This window comes from Ursus americanus, chromosome 6 (genome assembly GCF_024610735.1).
Source record: "Ursus americanus isolate L20-20 chromosome 6, mUrsAme1.1.p, whole genome shotgun sequence".
NCBI classification, from domain to species: Eukaryota; Metazoa; Chordata; class Mammalia; order Carnivora; family Ursidae; genus Ursus; species Ursus americanus.
Genome location: NC_142132.1, coordinates 78,709,520 through 78,729,327, shown reverse-complemented (window position 1 = coordinate 78,729,327; position 19,808 = coordinate 78,709,520). Strand labels below are relative to the sequence as shown.

The 19,808-nt window shown below is 38.6% G+C and overlaps 1 protein-coding gene across 2 annotated transcripts in view; it reads left to right on the top strand.

Annotated features, from left to right (window-relative positions):
* Window positions 1-272: 272 nt before the first annotated feature.
* Window positions 273-19,808, top strand: part of ATAD1 (ATPase family AAA domain containing 1) — a 49,447-nt gene continuing 29,911 nt past the window's right edge. Inside the window, exons 1-3 of one of the 2 annotated variants that reach the window (XM_045802378.2) lie at window positions 273-429; window positions 3,838-4,009; window positions 19,168-19,266. In XM_045802378.2, the coding sequence (XP_045658334.1) occupies window positions 3,848-4,009; window positions 19,168-19,266 (261 nt within the window). In that variant the 5' untranslated portion in view covers window positions 273-429; window positions 3,838-3,847. Of the gene's footprint in view, window positions 430-3,837; window positions 4,010-18,957; window positions 19,071-19,167; window positions 19,267-19,808 lie in introns of those variants that run through there. The other variant, XM_087863144.1, reaches the window with a different exon arrangement.

Here is a 19,808-nt window from a genome sequence, read left to right as displayed (position 1 = left end):
TAAGGCTCAAGGAGGAGTCAGGGGAGAACTCAACTCTGCCGGGATGCATAGCATTTCTTCGCACTCTCAAGAAGGCTCCCTGATTTGTCAGTGTCGCGCCCGGAGCCCGCAAGCTCGGCGGGGATCTCCTGGGATTACCGCCTTCGCCTATCCCATCTCAGTTGCTAAACTCAGAATCTCGGCGAATGCTACAAGCGGACGTAGCCGCATCACCGCAAGCCTGGACCGCCTGCCGCCCGGTCCCCGCCACCCCCCAACCTTCTCTGAAACCCGGAAGCACGCCCCCTCCTCGCCGACGACCGTGGGCGGCGCATGCTCCGTGCCAGGGGGCGGGGCACGGCTCCCGCCGGAAGCATTCTCTCCCAGGCGGCGTTTCCTTCCTGTGTGAGGCAGGCTGAGGGCTCCTGCTGCCTGAGTGTGCGCCCCGGGGTGAGTAGCGGGGTCCTCCGGGGCCTCGTGGGACGGGCACGGGAGCCCGCTGAGCTCCCCTGGGGGCCGGCTGGGATCTGGGAGGCCGCGAGAGGAAGGTCACCGCGCCTTCCTCCCACGCCCCTCCTCCGTGCCGCCCCCCGGCTTCCCGCAGCCCTTGGTATCCAGCGGATTAACCTCCAAGGGCGTCCCGGGCCTCGCTTTGGCTTCCGGCCCGGCCTAGGCCCTTAGGTCTCCGTTAGCGCTGTCCCCCCCCGCGACTTATGCCACTTGAGAGGGACTCTCGGTAGACAGCCGGGTCGCCGCGGGGGCCTGGGGGCGTCCCGGGCGACCTGAGCACTGGGGGTCCTAGGCGGAGGCGGCCGGACGGAGCCGGCTGTGAGTGTCGCACAGGCACTGCCACCACCACCGAGTGCTAAGGGGGAGGCGGTTGTTTAGGCCCGGGCACTCTTTCTCAGAGGATGGTGCTGTTAATAATAACCTGTCCTTTATGGAAGGTTGGCAGTCATTGTCACAGGCTGTGTTCCTAGGGCCTCGTTGCCCTCGAGACTGGGACTTTGGGGTTGAGAAAAACTTTTCTATAACCCTGCAGTGAATTAGGACAGAAACACCATACTCTCGGTCCCTAAACTGTCAGTAGATTGCCCGATTTCTAAAGTTTTCTACCCTGAAACGGAGAACTCTTCAAATGAAACTGTCTGGTGTCGTGTTTGCCTAGCAAGTAACTATGCATTGCAGGGTTTTGCCATATTTCTTAGTTGTACATTATAGCGTCTGTATGTTTGTGCATATTTGTGTATTTTGTTGATTTTTTATGTTTATTTATACAAGATTGAAATACATTCCCTACTGTTGTGTGCACAGGCAGCTTTTGTTGTGTATTCTGCTGCAGTGCTCCTGTAACGGCCTCACGTTGCGGGTAGATCTGTGTCGTATGAATGATAGATGGGTGGACAATAAAGTATATACGGTTACAACCTACAAGTAGGAGTTTCGGTTTCATTTCAGGATTTTAAAGTCATTGTGAAAGATGGACTACTGGTTTAAACGTGGCCGTAGGTCTAGAATACTCTACCGCAGCTACTAATTTAAATGTAGGAAAATGTACAGTTAGCAAAGGTTTTATGTCTTTAAATTTTTTATAGAATTAAAAATTGTCTCGACGACTGGGATGTACTGAAACTTGCCCTAGTTGTTCATGTAGTTCCGTGAACATCCAGTAGATGGCGGTTCTACCACTACTAACTCAAACTTCTAAATAAATGAAAACGTTTTATTCGAATATCACTGGTTGTCACAGATTAAGTTAATAAAATTTATTAATAAGTTAATAAAAACATAATAGGCAATAGGTTTTGCCTATTGGTTTATTTCCATCTATGAGCAACATCCCCGCGTAATGATATCATATCTTCCAGCTGCATTTTCAAATTTACTCTGTTGGAATTAAGGGTAGAGAAGTCAATTTTTTACTTATAAGAAATGGAGTATTGTTAACTCATCTTTAGGAATCCATGCTGATGGATGAACGTACACTTGAATTTGTTGTATGAAGAGAGATTTTTAATTAGGTGGATTTTCCTCCCTAGCTCCATTTATAAAGATATAATTAATATAATAACTGGACTGTGTGTTCCTTGAGGACAGTAATTTTATCTTAGCCATTATTGTATGCCCATTATATAGTAGGCATTATAAATACATGTTCTATAGGTGCTTTATGGTGTGAATTAAATCACTTAATGTCCCTAGGTCAAAGGTTCTTCATCTGAAATGAAGGCTTTCAATTATTTTGTTGTTAAGTTTCAGTTAAATAACGTACTATAGTGAAGTAAGTGGCCCCTAGTAATGGAGAAACGTGGAACCCTTGACTTTTTTGGAGGAAATCGTTCAAAGTCTGGCAGCAGCTTTGTTGGAATGATCGAGTGGGAAGTGTTTCTGCAGTTTCTGCAGCAATTTATCTGTTGAACAGATAATTACTGAATAGCGTCTCTTGTATGTGACAGAAAAATGAAGAAGGTAAAGTTGGTTTGTGAAGTTTGTATAGAATTTGACTAATGCTAGATGAAGGGAGAGAAATGGCCTATCCAGGGTACCAGGCAAATATGGTGGAGGGAAAATACACATGGCATTTTCAGACACCAGTGACTCCAGCTATTGAAAGTTCTTATTGAGAAGTGGTGAGAGTTAAAATGCTTAAATGTTACTCTTTGAGTCTAGGTTAGGATGGTTGTGAACATTTGGAAATCCTGTAAATAAAGGGAAAGCTCTGAAGTCTTTTTATCAGAGAGAAGTATATACTCTTGAATGGAAGGGGGCAGGTAACTAAGAGGAATTTAAAAATTGTTGGAGCTGTTCCAGAGGGAGGAACGTGAAGATCTTTAATTGAGAAGTAGTAGTGACAAGGGAAATTAATTTTAGTGGAGGAAGGGCCATAGATATGAATCTGTGCAGTTCCTAATTTTTACCTGTTGCTGAGCCATCTGTGCAAATTCTGATTTATTCCTTTCACTTGAGTGCAGAGTATATTTTCTCTCTCTCTCTTTCACATAGCATAGCACTCAGCACAGTCTTGTGCCATGAGAGGAAAATGGCATTATTACAATCTGAGGTCCCGTCTTCCAAAATTTGACAGTCCCATCGTCCCTAACAACCTTATTGTTCTGGGTAGTTACTGCCTTATTGACAGGGGTGTGCATGCCTTCCGCAAGCCTGTATGTGATTGAGGTAGCTGCTCAGAGATGGAGCTGAGAGTAGGCAGGCTGCCTCCTTTTTTCCTCTCTGTCTTAGGTGACTACTATATTCTTGTCTTCAAAGATGTTTGAAGAGTCTAGTGCTTCATATTTAGCTGGGTGGTTTGAAACAATAGGATGGCTCAAAACATTTAATGTCACTTATTAATAGACAAAATGGCATGTTTAAATTTAAGCAGGCCTTGAAAACCTGAAAAGTAAGCCTGAGGAAAAAGCGAGTCTGTTCAGTTTCACTCAAAAATTGCCTGTTGTACGTTGTACTTAGTAGAAGAAATTCTTACCATCATATTAGGAAGGTATTTCGTCATCTGTTGCCTTTCTTCAGTTGGATTAGTGTTTTGGTCATTTTATCTCTTGATTTTCTGAAATGGTTACTTAAAAGCTGTTTAAAAGAGTAAATAGCTTAAGATGTTGACTGCATTGTTGCAGAATTATTGTCTATTAAATTGTATGAGCTTTAAGGAAAATTCATTTTAAAAGTCTAATAAACCTCAGTTTTTAGTATGTTCATTTTTCCTTAAAAATAAGACTTTAAGGCAGGTAACGTTGAATTTGACTAGAAGTTAGTTTTTCTTGCTAAGTTTAAGCTACTTATCAGTTTCCCAGTTGTAATGAATCTAGTTATTACTTAGTGACATTTCTGTTGTTTTTTAAGGTTAATCAAGATGGTACATGCTGAAGCCTTTTCTCGTCCCTTGAGTCGGAATGAAGTCGTTGGTTTAATTTTCCGTTTGACGATATTTGGTGCAGTAACATACTTTACAATCAAATGGATGGTAGATGCAATTGATCCAACCAGAAAGCAAAAAGTCGAAGCTCAGAAACAGGTATGACTGATATGTTTGAGGATCATTTTTTCTTGTAGCTAGCTAGTATTTTTCCATAAAACTAAGGATGTAGTAGGATTATAAATTAATGAGAAGTTCTCTAAGACCCATGTGAAAATGTGTTTGAGTGTCCTATTTAATTTCATTATTCCTAAAAAAGTATTTGTTTTTCAGATCCTTTCTATGTAACTTATCAGGATAAAAAAAGGGTGAAAAATAAAGATATTCCAGTATTTCGTTGTGAACATCTTCATTAGAACATTTTTGTCAGCTAGTGAATGAAGGAATCTAGGTAAAAGTTTTCAAGAGACTAAACAAAAACAATTTATCTTTAGTAATGGTATGCAGTTTGCTTTGCACGACATTTGAAATGTGGGTAATACTGATCAGCTGTCAGTCTTAACACTTGCAAACTCACTAATTTCTAATTAAGAAGTTGCTAAATGTTATTTTTAATATATGTAGTAGGTTTATTTATTTATTTATTTTTTCAGTAAGTGACTTTTGTGGTCATTTTCTTATTAGGATGATATATCTGTTTTGGTTTCTATTCTTGCTCAAAAAAGTAAAAGCGTTAAAGGAGCCTTTCAGGTTTTTCTTGCTGTTTGAGGGCAAGATGTTCATATTCATTGATTTTTAGATTCCTTCTGTGTGTTGTGACTGTGATGCATTCAGTAAACATTTAACTGAGCTCCTAGCAAATTCTTGGTGCCAAGGATAGAAGATAAATAAATCTTGTTCTTTGAGAATGCTGTATAGGCTAGTGTGGCAGACCGGGATGTTTAATAAGTGACTGCTTTATGGTGCTATGCATAGCTCTTAAATCAGTAAAAATTACAGTTTTGTGAATACTGCTTACTGTTTGTATCCGAAAAGCAGTTTGAACAGTTGTGAGTTTGTTCCTTGAATTTGATTATAAAATAGTTGACTCAGGGTTCAGATTATATCATAATATCACTCAATTTATAACTCTCTAAGAGGTCTGACCAGTGCAGTTTGTGTGTGTGTGTGTGTGTGTGTGTTAATTAAGTATATCCATGTGTCAGCTGAAGTGCAGCTTTTCCTGCCACCCACACGATCAAGTCAGTTGAGCCTTAGGTCAAAGATTGGTAAGTCATACCATTTTCAAAAGTCTTAAAAACAGAGATGTGACTATTAAACAGAATTTTGTTATTTATTTTCTTAGCTTCTGAGAGCTCCTGGAACACACATGGAAGACGTAGAAAGCCAAACACAGATATTCGATAATACATGAATGGATTGTTATGCTTAATAAGCCTTTATTGAAAACTGTGTGCATAGTATTGCCTGTGGTAGGGTGAAAAGTGTTGTCCGCGATAATATAATTTATAGTAGCATATTCTGATTGCCTAGTGAGTAGACAAAACTATGGCATTAGAGGAAGGAGCAGTCCCTAATGATTGAGGTAGTTGAGGATGGCTTCATGAAAGAGTTTGGCCACTAGAATAGGCAAGGACAATTCGAATTAGAAAGAAGATCGTGAACAGAATCATGACGGTTGTAGGAATAGCAAGACCTGTTGCAGGAACAGTAAATAGACAGTCAGATTGGAGTAGAGGGTTTATGCAATTAACTAGTAGAACTTGGAGGGAGAGGTTAGAGATTAAGGTGTAAAGTCAGGGGAAAGATCTCTACTTTTCCTTACTCTGTTCTTTTTGGTGGGTGGACAGAGCTGCTAAAAAATAATGCCACAGCATTTTACAAGTCATTATGAGCCAAGAAGGAAGCATGCTGTTTGCTTGGTCAGGGGCTGTAGCTTTTCCAGTAGCCTTCTTTTCCTCCTTACCTCTCTGGCCAGCTACTGAAATACCCTATTGACCAGTAGAAGTCTTCTGAATAGGCAGTGGTAAACTGCTCAACTGTCAAACTGCCTATTAAAGATTTTTGAGTAGGTGGGTAATATGCAAAGGAATGTTTTAAGGATAATTAACTTCACAGTAGCATATAGCAGGAACTGGGGTTAGGGAGACTCTATGCAAGATCTGTTGCAGAGACTTAACCAGACTGCAGTAGGCCTGGCAAAGACCTAGAATAAGGAGGGGGTGACAAAAGGAATGGAATGGGTGAAATAGACCAATGAGAATGAATGCTGGAAGGACTTTGTGATGGTATGGGAAAAGAAAAAGGACATCTTACAAATGAATCCAAGATTTGTCTGGAGTCCTCGAAGACTCATAGTGTCTTTCATAGAGGTTTAGAAACTGATAGATGGGCAAGTTTATGGCAAGATGGTATTTGATTTGGACATATTGAGTTTGTGTTGGTGTTAAGCATTCAGTGGAAGATGTTCATCCAGCGGTTAATGGTAGGTCTAAATCTCAGAGAAAAGGTCAGTCCTTAGAGGTTCCTCCTCAGATGCTCAGAAGTAGTTGAGCTTATTAGAGAAGTGAGCCTCAACTGGGATATGGTAGGCCCCAGGGTTATTCTTGTGTAGATAATGTATCATTTGTGGGGTTTTCCCCACCTTCCTTCTACCACCATCAGGATTTATACATCCAAATATTTGTTGAGAGCTTTTCTTGTGATTGTGAGTATGATAGATGCTGATGACTGTATCGGGAGTGCTAGGTATCTAAAGGAGGTGCTATCAAACACCATAAATAGTAGGCTGAAGAGTAAGCTTTCATATAGGAAATGGGAAGATGAAGTGAAGCCAGTGGAGAATGAACAGGTCAGTTAGGGTGACTAGATACCCAGACTGACCTTCCTGCTAAAAACAGCTAAATGATCTAGATAAAATATTTTTTAAATCTTCGTAAAGGTGTTCTGAGCTAGCAAGAAAGTAAGAGATTCAGATAAAAAACTGAAGGTAAAGATTGAAAAAAGATAACATCAGCTTGCTGGCCAGCTTTCACACTGGGGGGAATTTGCTGAACCTGATGAATTTGAACTTCTGTTGTTATGGCCCAGAGGGGCTCAGGATACAAAGCACAGGACCATTCCAAGGTGGGATGTCTCATAGACAATATTCCCATAAATCTTTAACTCCAAAAGACTATACCCTGTTTGGTAATTCACCTAAAGATGTAGGAATGGTTTAAAAAGAGAAATTTATTTATTTTTTTTTTGTTTTTTTTTGTTTTTTTTGTTTTTTTTTGTTTTTTTAATAATGATTTTTTATTATATTATGTTAGTCACCATACAGTACATCCCCGGTTTTCAATGTAAGGCTCGATGATTCATTAGTTGTGTATAACACCCAGTGCAGCATGCAATATGTGCCCTCCTTACTACCCATCACCGGTCTATCCCATTCCCCCACCCCCCTCCCCTCTGTAGCCCTCAGTTTGTTTCTCATAGTCCATAGTCTCTCATGTTTCATTAAAAAGAGAAATTTAAGCCATATACTAGTTGAAGTGACACATATAAACTGTGGACACAGAAAGGTTGAAAATGAAAAAATGGAAAATGCCTATACCATACGAAGAGAAAGCTGGTTGAACAAAAATAAACTTTAAGGCAAAAATACTGTTAGAGAAAATAAGGTTCATTACAGAATGATTAAAGATTCAGTTCACCAAGAAATACAACATTTCTGTATTTGTATACATCTATTAATGTAGCCTCAAAATACATAAAGCAAAAAATTTATAAAACTATAGGGAGAAATAACATATCCATCATCATGGTGGGAGGTTTTTAACATTGCTTTCGGTAATGGGTAGATGAAATATTTTTTTAAAAATTTTTTATTCCAGTATAGTTAACATACTGTGTTATATTAGCTTCAGGTGTAAAACACAATGATTCAACAATTCTATACATTACTCAGTGCTCATCATGATAAGCGTACTCTTAATCCTATTCGCCTGTTTCATCCATTCCCCTACCCACCCACCTCCACTCTGGTAACCATCTGTTTTTTCTCTGTAGTTAAAGAGTCTGTTTTTTAGTTTGTCTCTCTCTCTCTCTCTTTTTTTTTTTTTTTACTTTATTTGTTGTTGTTGTTTTCTTAAATTCCACATGTGGTATTTGCCTTTCTCTGACTTACTTCACTTAGCATTATACCCTCGAGGTCCATCCATGTTGTCACAAATGGCAAGATTTTGTTCTTTCTTAGGGCTGAGTAATCTCTTTTACACACACACACACACACACACACACACACACATCTCCTTTATCCATTCATCTGTCAGTGGGCACTATGGACTGCTTCCATAATTTGGCTGTTGTAAATAGTGCTCAGGACATGTAACCTAGGGGTGCATGTATCTTTCTGAATTAGTGTTTTTGTATTCTTTGGATAAATACCCAGTAGTGTGATTACCGGATCGTAGGGTAGTTCTATTTTTAACTTTTTGATCCTCTGTACTATTTTCCACCGTGGCTGCACCGGTTTGCATTCCCACCAATAGTGCACAAGGGTTCGTTTTTTTCCACATCTTTGTCAACATCTGTTGTTTCTTGTGTTGTTGATTTTAGCCATCCTGACTGGTGTGAGGTGATATCTCATTATAGTTTTGATTTGCATGTCCCTGATGATGAGTGATGTTGAGCATCTTTTCATGTGTCTGTTTGCCATCTGGATGTGTTCTTTGGAAAAATGTCTGTTCATGTCATCTGCCCATTTTTTAATTGAATTATTTGAGGGGGTTGGTGTTGAGTCTTATAAATTCTTTATATAATTTGGATACTAACCTTTTATCGGATATGTCATTTGCAAATATCTTCTCTTATTCAGTAGACTGTCTTTTAGTTTTGTTGATTGCTTCCTGTTTTTGCTGTGCAGAGGCTTATTATTTTGATGTAGTCAGATGAAACATTTCTTTAATGGGTAAGGATATAGCAGATTTATGTAAGTAACAGCATTATCTAGTGGCCACGTATAGTATATTGTGCTTCATACAAATTCAGGGTATGTATCTAAAAAGCATCCACGTAAGATTTGTGAAATTTAACTAAATGCTAAGTTATAAAGCACTTACGTAGAGCATAAGATGTTAAGTTTCATAGCACCGGTAGCATGTTTGTTACATTCCCTGGCTCCAGCGCAGAACAGTAAGATCATTAAATATCAGGTAAGTTCCGAAAGTAAGAAACACCTCTAAAGAGCTCCTGGGTAAAAGAAAACATAATAGAAATTAGAAAATACTTACGATGAGGGCATCTGGGTGACTCAGTGGGTTAAGCATCTGCCTTCAGCTCAGGTCATGATCTCAGGGTCCTGGAATCGAGTTCCGCGAGTCCCACCTCTGGCTTGCTGCTCAGCAGATCTCCTTCTCCCTCTCCTGCCCCTCCCCCAGCATGCACACACCTGTGTTGTCTCTCTCTTTCAAATAAAAAAAATCTTAAAAAGAAAATATGATTGGATTAAACTTAAAGTATTAGTGTTTAGGGAGAAATGATAGTCTTTTTTTATAATAATTTTTTAAATTATGTTAGTCACCATTCAGTACGTCCCTGGTTTTTGATGTAAAGTTCCATGATTCATTAGTTGTGTATAGCATCCAGTGCACCATGCAATACGTGCCCTCCTTACTACCCATCACCAGCCTATCCCATTCCCTCACCCTCCTCCCCTCTGAAGCCCTGGAGCCCTCAGTTTGTTTCCCAGAGTCCATAATCTCTCATGCTTCATTCCCCCTTCTGATTACTCCCCCTTTCTTTATCCCTTTCTTCTACCGATCTTCCTACTTCTTATGTTCCACAGATGAGTGAAACCATATGATAATTCTCTTTCTCTGCTTGATTTATTTCACTTAGCATTATCTCCTCCAGGTTGCAGCAAATGTTGAGAAATCGTTCTTTCTGATAGCTGAGTAATATTCCATTGTATATATGGACCACATCTTCTTAATCCAGTCATCTGTTGAAGGGCATCTCGGCTCCTTCCACAATTTAGCTATTGTGGACAATGCTGCTATGAACATTGGGGTGCATATGGCCCTTCTCTTCACTACGTCTGTATCTTTGGGGTAAATACCCAGTAGTGCAATGGCTGGATCATAGGGGAGCTCAATTTTTAACTTTTTAAGGGACCTACACACTGTTTTCCAGAGTGGCTGTACCAACTTGCATTCCCACCAATGTAGGAGGGATCCCCTTTCTCCACATCCTCTCCAACAATTGTTGTTTCTTGCCTTGTCAATTTTTGCCATTCTAACTGGCGTAAGGTGGTATCTCAGTGTGGTTTTGATTTGAATTTCCCTGATGGCTAATGATTTTGAACATTTTTTCATGTGTCTGTTAGCCATTTGTATGTCTTCATTTGAAAAGTGTCTGTTCATGTCTTCTGCCCATTTTATGATTTGTTTATTTGTTTCTCATGTATAGAGTTTGAGAAGTTCTTTGTAGATCTCGGATACTAGTCTTTTATCTGCAGTATCATTTGCAAATATATTCTCTCATTCCGTGGGCTGCCTCTTAGTTTCCATTCCATTTACAATAGCACCAAAAATCATAGATTGTCTCAAAATTAACTTAACCAGAGACATAAAGGATCTATATTCTAGAAACTACAAATCACTCTTGAAATACATTGAAGAAGACACAAAAAGATGGAAAAATATTCCATGCTCATGGATCGGAAGAATTAACATAGTTAAAATGTCCATGCTACCCAGAGTAATCTACACTTTCAGTGCTATCCCGATCAAAATACCAATGACATTTTTCAAAGAACTGGAACAAACAGCCCTTAAATTTGTGTGGAACCAGAAAAGGCCCTGAATCGCCGAGGAATTGTTGAAAAGGAAAAACAAAGCTGGGGGCATCACATTGCCGGATTTCAAGCTGTACTACAAAGCTGTAATCACAAAGACAGCATGGTACTGGCACAAAAACAGACACGTAGACCAATGGAACAGAATAGAGAACACAGAAATGGACCCTCGGCTCTTTGGGCAACTAATCTTGATAAAGCAGGAAAAAACATCCAGTGGAAAAAAGACAGTCTCTTCAATAAATGGTGCTGGGAAAATTGGACAGCTACATGCAAAAGAATGAAACTTGACCACTCTCTCACACCATACACAAAGATAAACTCCAAATGGATGAAAGACCTCGAAGTGAGACAGGAATCCATCAAAATCCTAGAGGAGAGCATAGGCAGCAACTTCTACGATATCGGCCACAGCAACTTTTTGAATGACGTATCTCCAAAGGCAAGAGAAACAAAAGATAAAATGAACTTGTGGGACTTCATCAAGATAAAAAGCTTCTGCACAGCCAAGGAAACAGTCAAAAAACTAAGAGAAATGTATAGTCTTAAGTGTTAGAAAAGAAGGTAGAACATTAATAAATATCAGACTTAAGCTCAAGAAAAGGGTTTTAACATAAATCCATGGATAATGAAAGAATGGAAATAATAGGAGGACAAATTAAAAAGAAATAGAATATACAGTAGACAGTGAATAAAAATATAGAAAATGACTAGACAGTAAAGTCAGTGAAACCAAAAAGTTGGTTATTCGAATATACAAAAATATTTGGCAGTTTTGTAAAACCAGTCAAGAAAAAAATGAAGGCACCATAAATATTACTGGGAATGATGGAGGAGACATAATGACGATGCTGCAGACATTAAATATAAGGAAAATTAATAACTGCCAATAAATTTTAAAACCTTAGATGATACAGATAGATTCTTAGAAAAATATTAATTGCTATAACTGACTTAAGAATCAGACATGAATAGTTAGTCCCATACCTATGAAGTAAGTTAATATTGGACACATTTTTTGATAAAGAATACTCCAGGCCCATAGAATTTTACTGGCAAATTCTAGCAACATATAAGGAACAAATTAATAATAACAATTTTATACAAACTGTAGAAGAGGGAACAGTCACCAAACCATTTTATGAGGGTAGCATAAGAATAATCCTAAAACTTGTAATGGGCTGTAATTTATCTCAATTAAATGAATAGAAAAATCTTAAAATATTGGCAAGTTGAATTTAGCAGTGTATGAAAAAAGATAACATATTATGACCAGTTGGATTTATTCCAGGAGTTTAAGGCTGGCTTTAATTGAGGAAAAAATATATTTATAATGTTCTATAATAACAAATTAAAGGATAAAACTATGATTATCTCAGTAAATGCAGAAAAAGCCTTTGTTAAAATTAAATATTCTTTTTAGAAAAGCTCTTACTTATTGAAGTAGGAATAGAAGATAATATCTTTAGCCTGATAAAATGAATTTACTGTAGGAAACATACTTCATGGTGAAAAATTGAAAACATTTCCTTTATGACTAGGAACAAGTCAGGTCACCTGTCATCATCACTTCTGTTCAACATTTTACTATTAATGATGCATAAATCAAGAAAAAAGATAAGAGAAGGATTGGAAAAGAAAAAATTAAGCAGTCGTTATACACAGATAATATGATAATCTACATAGAAAGCAAACGAAGTCTGTAGCTAATTTGTCAGGGTTAATAAGAGGCTGCTGGATATAAAATCAGTGTACAAAAATCAGCTATTTCTGTATATGCATCACACTTTGAAACTGCAACTTTAAAAAGATACTATTTACAGTAGTATCAAAAATATACAGTAACTGACAAACACAAGTTGTACAACACATTTTTAATGAAAATTATAAAACCGTTGAAAGCTATGCTTAAATTCAATGCCAATAAAAAATATTGACAGGCTTTTTGCTGTTTTTCTAAAATTTTTATGGAAGAATAAAAGTTTATATTAAGGCAAGACACTCTTGAAAAACAAGACGTGTATTGGGAGAGGGTGTATTTGCCTTAATTTAAATCAAAACTTATCATAAAGCTATAGTTACTAAAACAGTATGCTATTGGCACAGGGATGGATTGGCAAATTTAGCAGGAGAGACTCCAGAAACAGACCTCGGCATACTTTGGAAATTTGATGTATGACAGAATTGGTTCTGCTTTGTAGATTATTGGAGAAAGGATGGACTTTTCAATAAATGATACTTGGACAATTAGTTCTATATGGGAGGGAATAAAATTTGATTTTTACTTGAAACCATTTGCAATAATTTCTTCTGTGGGTTAACGGATTTATTCGTATAAGAAATAATTTACTGAGAACATGTTCTGTGGTTCTTTTACCTCAACTATATATTTTAAAGATACCTTTTTAAATCTACCCAATTATTAATAAAAGCACCAAAAAAAAAAAAAAAACAAAGGCCAGAAGAATAGGAAAAAAACCAGAGTAATGTAAGGTATTGGTACTAGTCTTTCCCACCTGAACACACCTGAAGTATACAAAACACTGCAGACTATAGTAGCCGTTCATTGTGGCAGTAAATTTCAACTGAAAGGCCTACATTCTGAAATAAGAATTGGGGGAAGTTGGCAGGTGATGAATATAATTTTTAAAAGCCCCTCCTCACGTTCTCTTCCACTATCTGGAAAATCATTTGTGTCAAGTCGTCAAAACCAAAGGCAGAGAAGTTTGCAAAAGAGAATTAGTTGTAAATGTTGTATTATAAAATGATCCAGGAGGGGCGCCTGGGTGGCACAGTCGTTAAGCGTCTGCCTTCGGCTCAGGGCGTGATCCCGGTGTTCTGGGATCGAGCCCCACATCAGGCTCCTCCGCTATGAGCCTGCTTCTTCCTCTCCCACTCCTCCTACTTGTGTTCCCTCTCTCACTGGCTGTCTCTCTCTGTGTCAAATAAATAAATAAAATCTTTAAAAAAATAATAATAATAATAATAAATAAATAAATAAAATGATCCAGGAGAAAAGGAGGACATAAAGAACTTAATCAAAGAAAGCAATCCATAAATTTAACATTTCCATTCACTGGGGTCGGTAACTATGATTTGAAGTAAAAGAATGTGGTCATTCCAGAGTTTGCTGGCGGAAAGTTAAAGAAAAGGGAAAAGACTAGTGGAAAAGGAGGAGGTAGAGAGTTGCTGCCAAAGAGGGGGAAGTAGGTCCCAGAGGGGTTGGGATCAGTAGTTAAGAACATTTTTTTTTTTTTAAGATTTTATTTATTTATTTGACAGAGCCAGCCAGCGAGAGAGGGAACACAAGCAGGGGGAGTGGGAGAGGAAGAAGCAGGCTCCCATCGGAAAAGCCTGATGTGGGGCTCCATCCCAGAACGCTGGGATCACGCCTGAGCCAAAGGCAGACACTGAGCCACCCAGGCACCCCAGTAGTTAAGAACATTTTAAGATACAGTTAATTTACTCTGGGTGAAGTGGGGAGATGTCACAACTAAATGGGAATGAAAATAGAGGTAAGTATGTGATCAGGGTTTAAGGAGATAAATCATTGTGGATTTTGACATTAGGGTGTAGTTGAAGGAAGCATGACTTTATTGGGAATTCAGTTGTTTTGTTTTTATTAACTTCTCCAAGCATTTCTGAGCATCTTGGTAGCAGGTACACTGAATGGTGGTGCAGAGCCAGCATTGAGGATAAGAGTGACTGGTCCAAGTGTAAGGGGTTCTAAGATTCAACAGAAGACATCGTTGAAATGATGAGCTGTGGTCCAGGTCATTTAGGAAGTCAAATATTGCCAGATGGGGGATAATTAAGTGGGAGTACAGAAGGGAATTAAAGAATTAAGAGTATAGGTTGAGGGTAAAGATCACGTGAATATGGGTGAGGAGGAAGGTATGACTTACATGGTCACAAAGGCAGAGCACTGACTATAGAAGCTGAGATAACGTTTTGAGGCCACTGATAATCAGCGGGCCTCATGTGAATTTAAAGGCAGTGCAGTTGTCAGGTGAAAGAGGTAAACGATGTTGGTGCATTCAAATCAGGAGCAGTAACCTAGAAGTAGTCTTAATGTTTGAATTAGAATATTTGTAGATAATTTCTAGCCTGAAGCCAGGAAAACTTCCCAGCTTGGTGAAATGTGGATATTTAATTGGTCACGAGAGAGGAGATGGTTTCTGCAGAGTGTTACGCAGGGATGGGGATTTTCTGGGCATCTGCTGCTGCTTGGATCATATTTAGATGTAGTAGAAGAGTTTTGATAGGTATGTCTGATGAAAGGATGGGTTGGGTTAATTGGGATGGAGAAAAATGGAATCTCTAGGTAAGCTCTCTGTTTAAGAGCTTTCAAGTACAGGATGAATAACTTAATGCTTGACCTGTGCTGAGCAGTTATAAATACGTTATTTGGGTCAGCATATTAATTAGACTGTATAATATTTCTGAGATTGTAGTTTAATTGTCAAAGACCAGGAAAGATTCACTACTGAGAATTCTTCCTACATATGAAGGTCATATACTGTGACCTTAGTGAAGTTAATGTCGTCTTCTTTTTAGTCCTGTCATGATACCTTAGTCTTCAAAACTTTGTTTTAGTTATTTTGAGAGAAGTATTAGCCGAAGTATTTTGTGAAGAGATGACACACTGAAACCTTTAAAAAAAAAAAAAACCACGAACTGTCAGCTGCCAGGTATTTTTAAGAGCAGCCGTCACCGAAAGCCAGTTGCACTGGGACAAGCTAACATCTGCCGATACCAGGAAGCCACTGTGACCTACATTGTCCGATCAGGTGGCTCTCACAGCTAAGGTTTACTGGCGCTGAATCTTAAGAGGACTGAAAAGCTAAAGTAAATTGAGATAGGAAGTCAGTAAGGAATACCCGGTTAGTGTTGCCCGATTGGCCAAGGAATAGGTAGAAGTGATGGGGAAAGAAGGGCAGCCAGAGAGGGAAACTGGAGGAGAGAGAACTCCGCGCAGCATTGTGCTGTATGCCCAAGCGTGGTGGAAGAGCACGGTAGTAGAAAGCCATCTGATGCTGTAACTTCCAGAATACATCAGTAAAACCAGAAGAGGAAATGTGCATTAGCCCTGAAAGGGGAGATGACTTGTCTCCTCTAGAAAAGGGTTTTTTCAAGAATTTTAATATAAGTTTATAGGAGATTATATCTAATATATAAAGCTAATTACTCAAATTCTTTGGTGTTTCCTATTTCGGTGTATTTTATGAGCTTTGTAGCCATGATTTCCTCTGTCCACACTTAGAGTATGTTAGCTATGACCTCTGTTAAAAAAAAAAAAAAAAAAACAACCTTAAGTTTAATTATAGTTCACCTCTGGTTTTTCACCCTTAACTTGTTAATACTATCTTTAACTTTCTAAAATTATTCTTCCAAAAGAACAATTTCATGCATCTTTCAGAAACTGAACAAAATGTTTCTTTTTTGCTGCTCCTTTTCTCCATCTCTTCTCTTCCCATTCTAGGCAAAAATATTAGTTCACTCTTTCCTACCCTACTGCTTAATCTTGTTACGAATACTTTACGTGGGGTAAAAATGAAATAGCGTGAAAGGATAAAAAAATACTATGGAACAGTTAAAAAAGATATGTATACAGTAAAAAAGTAAGTTTTCCTCCTACCTCTGACTCCCCTGCCCCACTGGCTCACCATTTTTCCTCCAGAGTGACAACTACTTGGAGAGACTCACTTTAAAAACCAAAGAAAAGTTGGTAACTAGAAAATACAATTGTCATTGAGGTGTAAATGATAAAGGAATGCATGAACATAAGCTATTTTTAGAGTACAATAATAATTTTGGTTTTTCTTGGTAAAACATTTTAGAAACAGGCTCAGTTAAAGGTGTCAAAGCTAGAAACAGTTGGATAACTTCTTCTGGAACACAGTTTGGTGTTGGTATGTTGTGTTTTGGGGTACTTTCTTTTTGTTCATTTGTTAACCATGTTCTGCTCTCCCAAATGAGGAATATTAATGTTTCAGCAGAACATGAGTTTTGGAATTAGACAAACCAGGGTTTGAACTCTGGAAATGCCAATTCCTAGCTCATAATCTTGGCAGTTCTTTTAATTTCTCTGACCCTTGGGTTCCTCATCTGAGAAATGAACATAATAATAGCTACTTCTCAGGGTGATTTTAAGGGCTGACTGTAAAAAAATGAAAATGAGTTTTCCCCAATAAACATTAATTTATTTTTTTCTCTCGATGTTGTTAATGCAACTTGAAGACATTGTTAAATGGGACTGCTCTTATGGGGAGAAGATTTTAGGTAAATTTGACCACAGCATTTTCTAGGTCTATACTTGTTATTTAGGAAATCCCAGATGTAAGTAAAGGTTGTTACTATTTAAAGCAAAAGGCAGTTGTGGCCTAGAGTAAAATTTTAAGAGCAAGTAGCTAATGGGGGAAAAGCAGAGTTTCTCAACTCAGCACTGTTGACATTTGGGGCCAGATAATTAGGGAGGGGCAGGCTCTCCTGTGCCTTTAAGAATGTTCAGCAGCATCCTTGACTCCTGACTAGATACCAGTAGCACCCCATCGCCCCAGGTTGTGACAGCCAAAAGTATTCCCAGATCTTGCCAAATGTCCCCTGGAGGGCAAAATCACCCCTGGTTGAAAACCACTGTTTTACAGCATAGCCTAAAAAGAACACATGTGGGATGGCTTCACATTTATAGAAGCATAATGAAAAAGAAGAGTAAATTGATGTTATTACAGATACTAAAATAGGATACCTTTCATAGCTGACACATAAAAGATTTAAAGCCAGCGAAAGAGAAGGTATTTACAAGAAAGAAATTAAAGAACCTTGAAAAGGCTACTTAACCATTGCTTCAGTCATTTTACAGGGTAGAGCTAAAGAGGAAAAACAATGTGGTTCATAGCACTTTAAAAATGCTATGTTACAAGGATATGATTTATCCTAATTTATCTACGTTTATCCTAATCCTCCAACCAGTCTCTTAACTGTAATGCTATGTGAGATGAATTTGGTTTGAAAGCAGCAGTACCCCCCAGACAAGAATAAGATCTTACAGAATCAAAAGTATTTTAGGGGGTGCCTGGCTGTCTCAGTTGGTGGAGTATGCACCTCTTGATCTGAGTTGTGAGTTCAAGCCCCATGTTGGGCGTGGAGCCTACCTTAAAAATATATAAAATAAAGGATACAATAATGATTTTTTAAAAGTATTTTAGGAAAATGTAACAACAAAAATATTGGTCTTTATTTCTAAAAATGCTCACTGAAATTTGAATGTGTTTTTTGTAGATTTTTGAAGACTTTTTAGTGGTCACAAGCTTCCATCTAATAATTGGGGACAGTAAGGTCATGTGGGTTAGAGGATGGGCTCTGGAGTTGGGTTGCCTGCCTGTGTATGTTGTCTTTTCCATTTGGTAACTTCAACCTAAGGCAAATTATTTCATCTAAGTTAAACTTTAATTTTCCTTTTTTTCAATGGGGAAAAATTGTACCTACCTCATAAGCTCACTCGGGATTCAGTGAGTTAATCCATTTTCAGTATTTTGGAATAATGCTTAGCATGCTCAGTAAATGTTTATAACCATTTTTTAAACATTTTAATCAAAAGCTTTGTTGCATTGGTAAAGCTCAATAGGCTTAAAGCTAGTTTTGCCCAGCTCTAAAAATATATACATTTCTTCTTTTTTTTTTTTTTTTTTAAGATTTTATTTATTTATTTATTTGACAGAGATAGAGACAGCCAGCGAGAGAGGGAACACAAGCAGGGGGAGTGGGAGAGGAAGAAGCAGGCTCCCAGCGGAGGAGCCCGATGTGGGACTCGATCCCGGAACGCCGGGACCACGCCCTGAGCCGAAGGCAAACGCTTAACGACTGTGCTACCCAGGCGCCCCATAAATATATACGAGTATATTTCTAATTTTGAATTATTTTTACTATCTCTGGTTGCCTAGTCCCTGGAATTGGCTTTAACTAAAAAGGACAGCATCTCAGAACAATTTGAAATTTGGTAGCTATGGGCATCTGGTGTTGATAACTGGGTAATTTGAAGGAAGTCAGGCACCTGTTTTCAGAAACTTGTTGTAAGGAAAGAAACTGCGTTTGTCCATTTTTTGATATGCTTAACTCCTCTGTCTTTCATTTTGAGGTTCATCTCCACCTGTCATGATAATCCTACTAGGAAAGAGATCAAGTTGGACCCTGGAGTCTCATTGGAGCAGTCAAAGGCCCTATATTTGTCTCTGCAGTCACGTACCCTATATTTTCCATTTCCTAGGAGCTGGTTTAAATTGCTGTGATTTCTGTGGAGTTGGACACTCAAATCTACGTGAGGGCTTATACTGGGGAAGGAGGAGATCAAGGGGCCTAGAATTTCCCTGGAAAATTCTTGTATGTCTGTTCATTGCTCTTTAGACTTCACAGATCATCTCTTTTGCAGTGCCAGTACCTAAGTACCAAACTAAAGTTGCTTGTTTTTTCATTCTAGGCAGAAAAATTAATGAAACAGATTGGTGTGAAAAATGTGAAGCTTTCAGAATATGAAATGAGTATTGCTGCTCACCTAGTAGACCCTCTTAACATGCATGTACGTATCTTGAATCTTATTTAAGATTGTTTTGGTCTAGCATTTTGTGTCAGGGGTCCTGAAGACGACCAGGTTTGATGATTCTCTAGGAATCACAGGAGTCCGCATAGCTTTGTGCTCACAGATACGATTTAGTACAGCAAAGGGATACAGGGCAAAATCAGCAAGAAAAGAGGGGCATGGGATGAAGTCTGGAGGAAATCAATCACAGGTTTCCAAGAGTCTTCCCCAGTGAAGTCACACTCCTTCAGCCACAAGTTGTGAGAACACGTGTAAAGTGCTGTCCACCAGGGAAGCTCATTAGACTTATTAGCACCTAGGGTTTTAATTGGGACTAGTCATGTAGACTACACTTCCTAACATCTCCCCACATTATACACTTTCAAAGGGAAAACAGATCTCCACCGTAAACCATTTTGTTTGCACAAACAGTTGAGGCACAGTGAGGTGTTCTTATTGGGGAGTGAAGGGAATTCTCTTGAAATCTAAGCTCCCATACTCCAGCCAAGGGCCAACGTTGTAGGCAGGCCTTTCTGAGGACA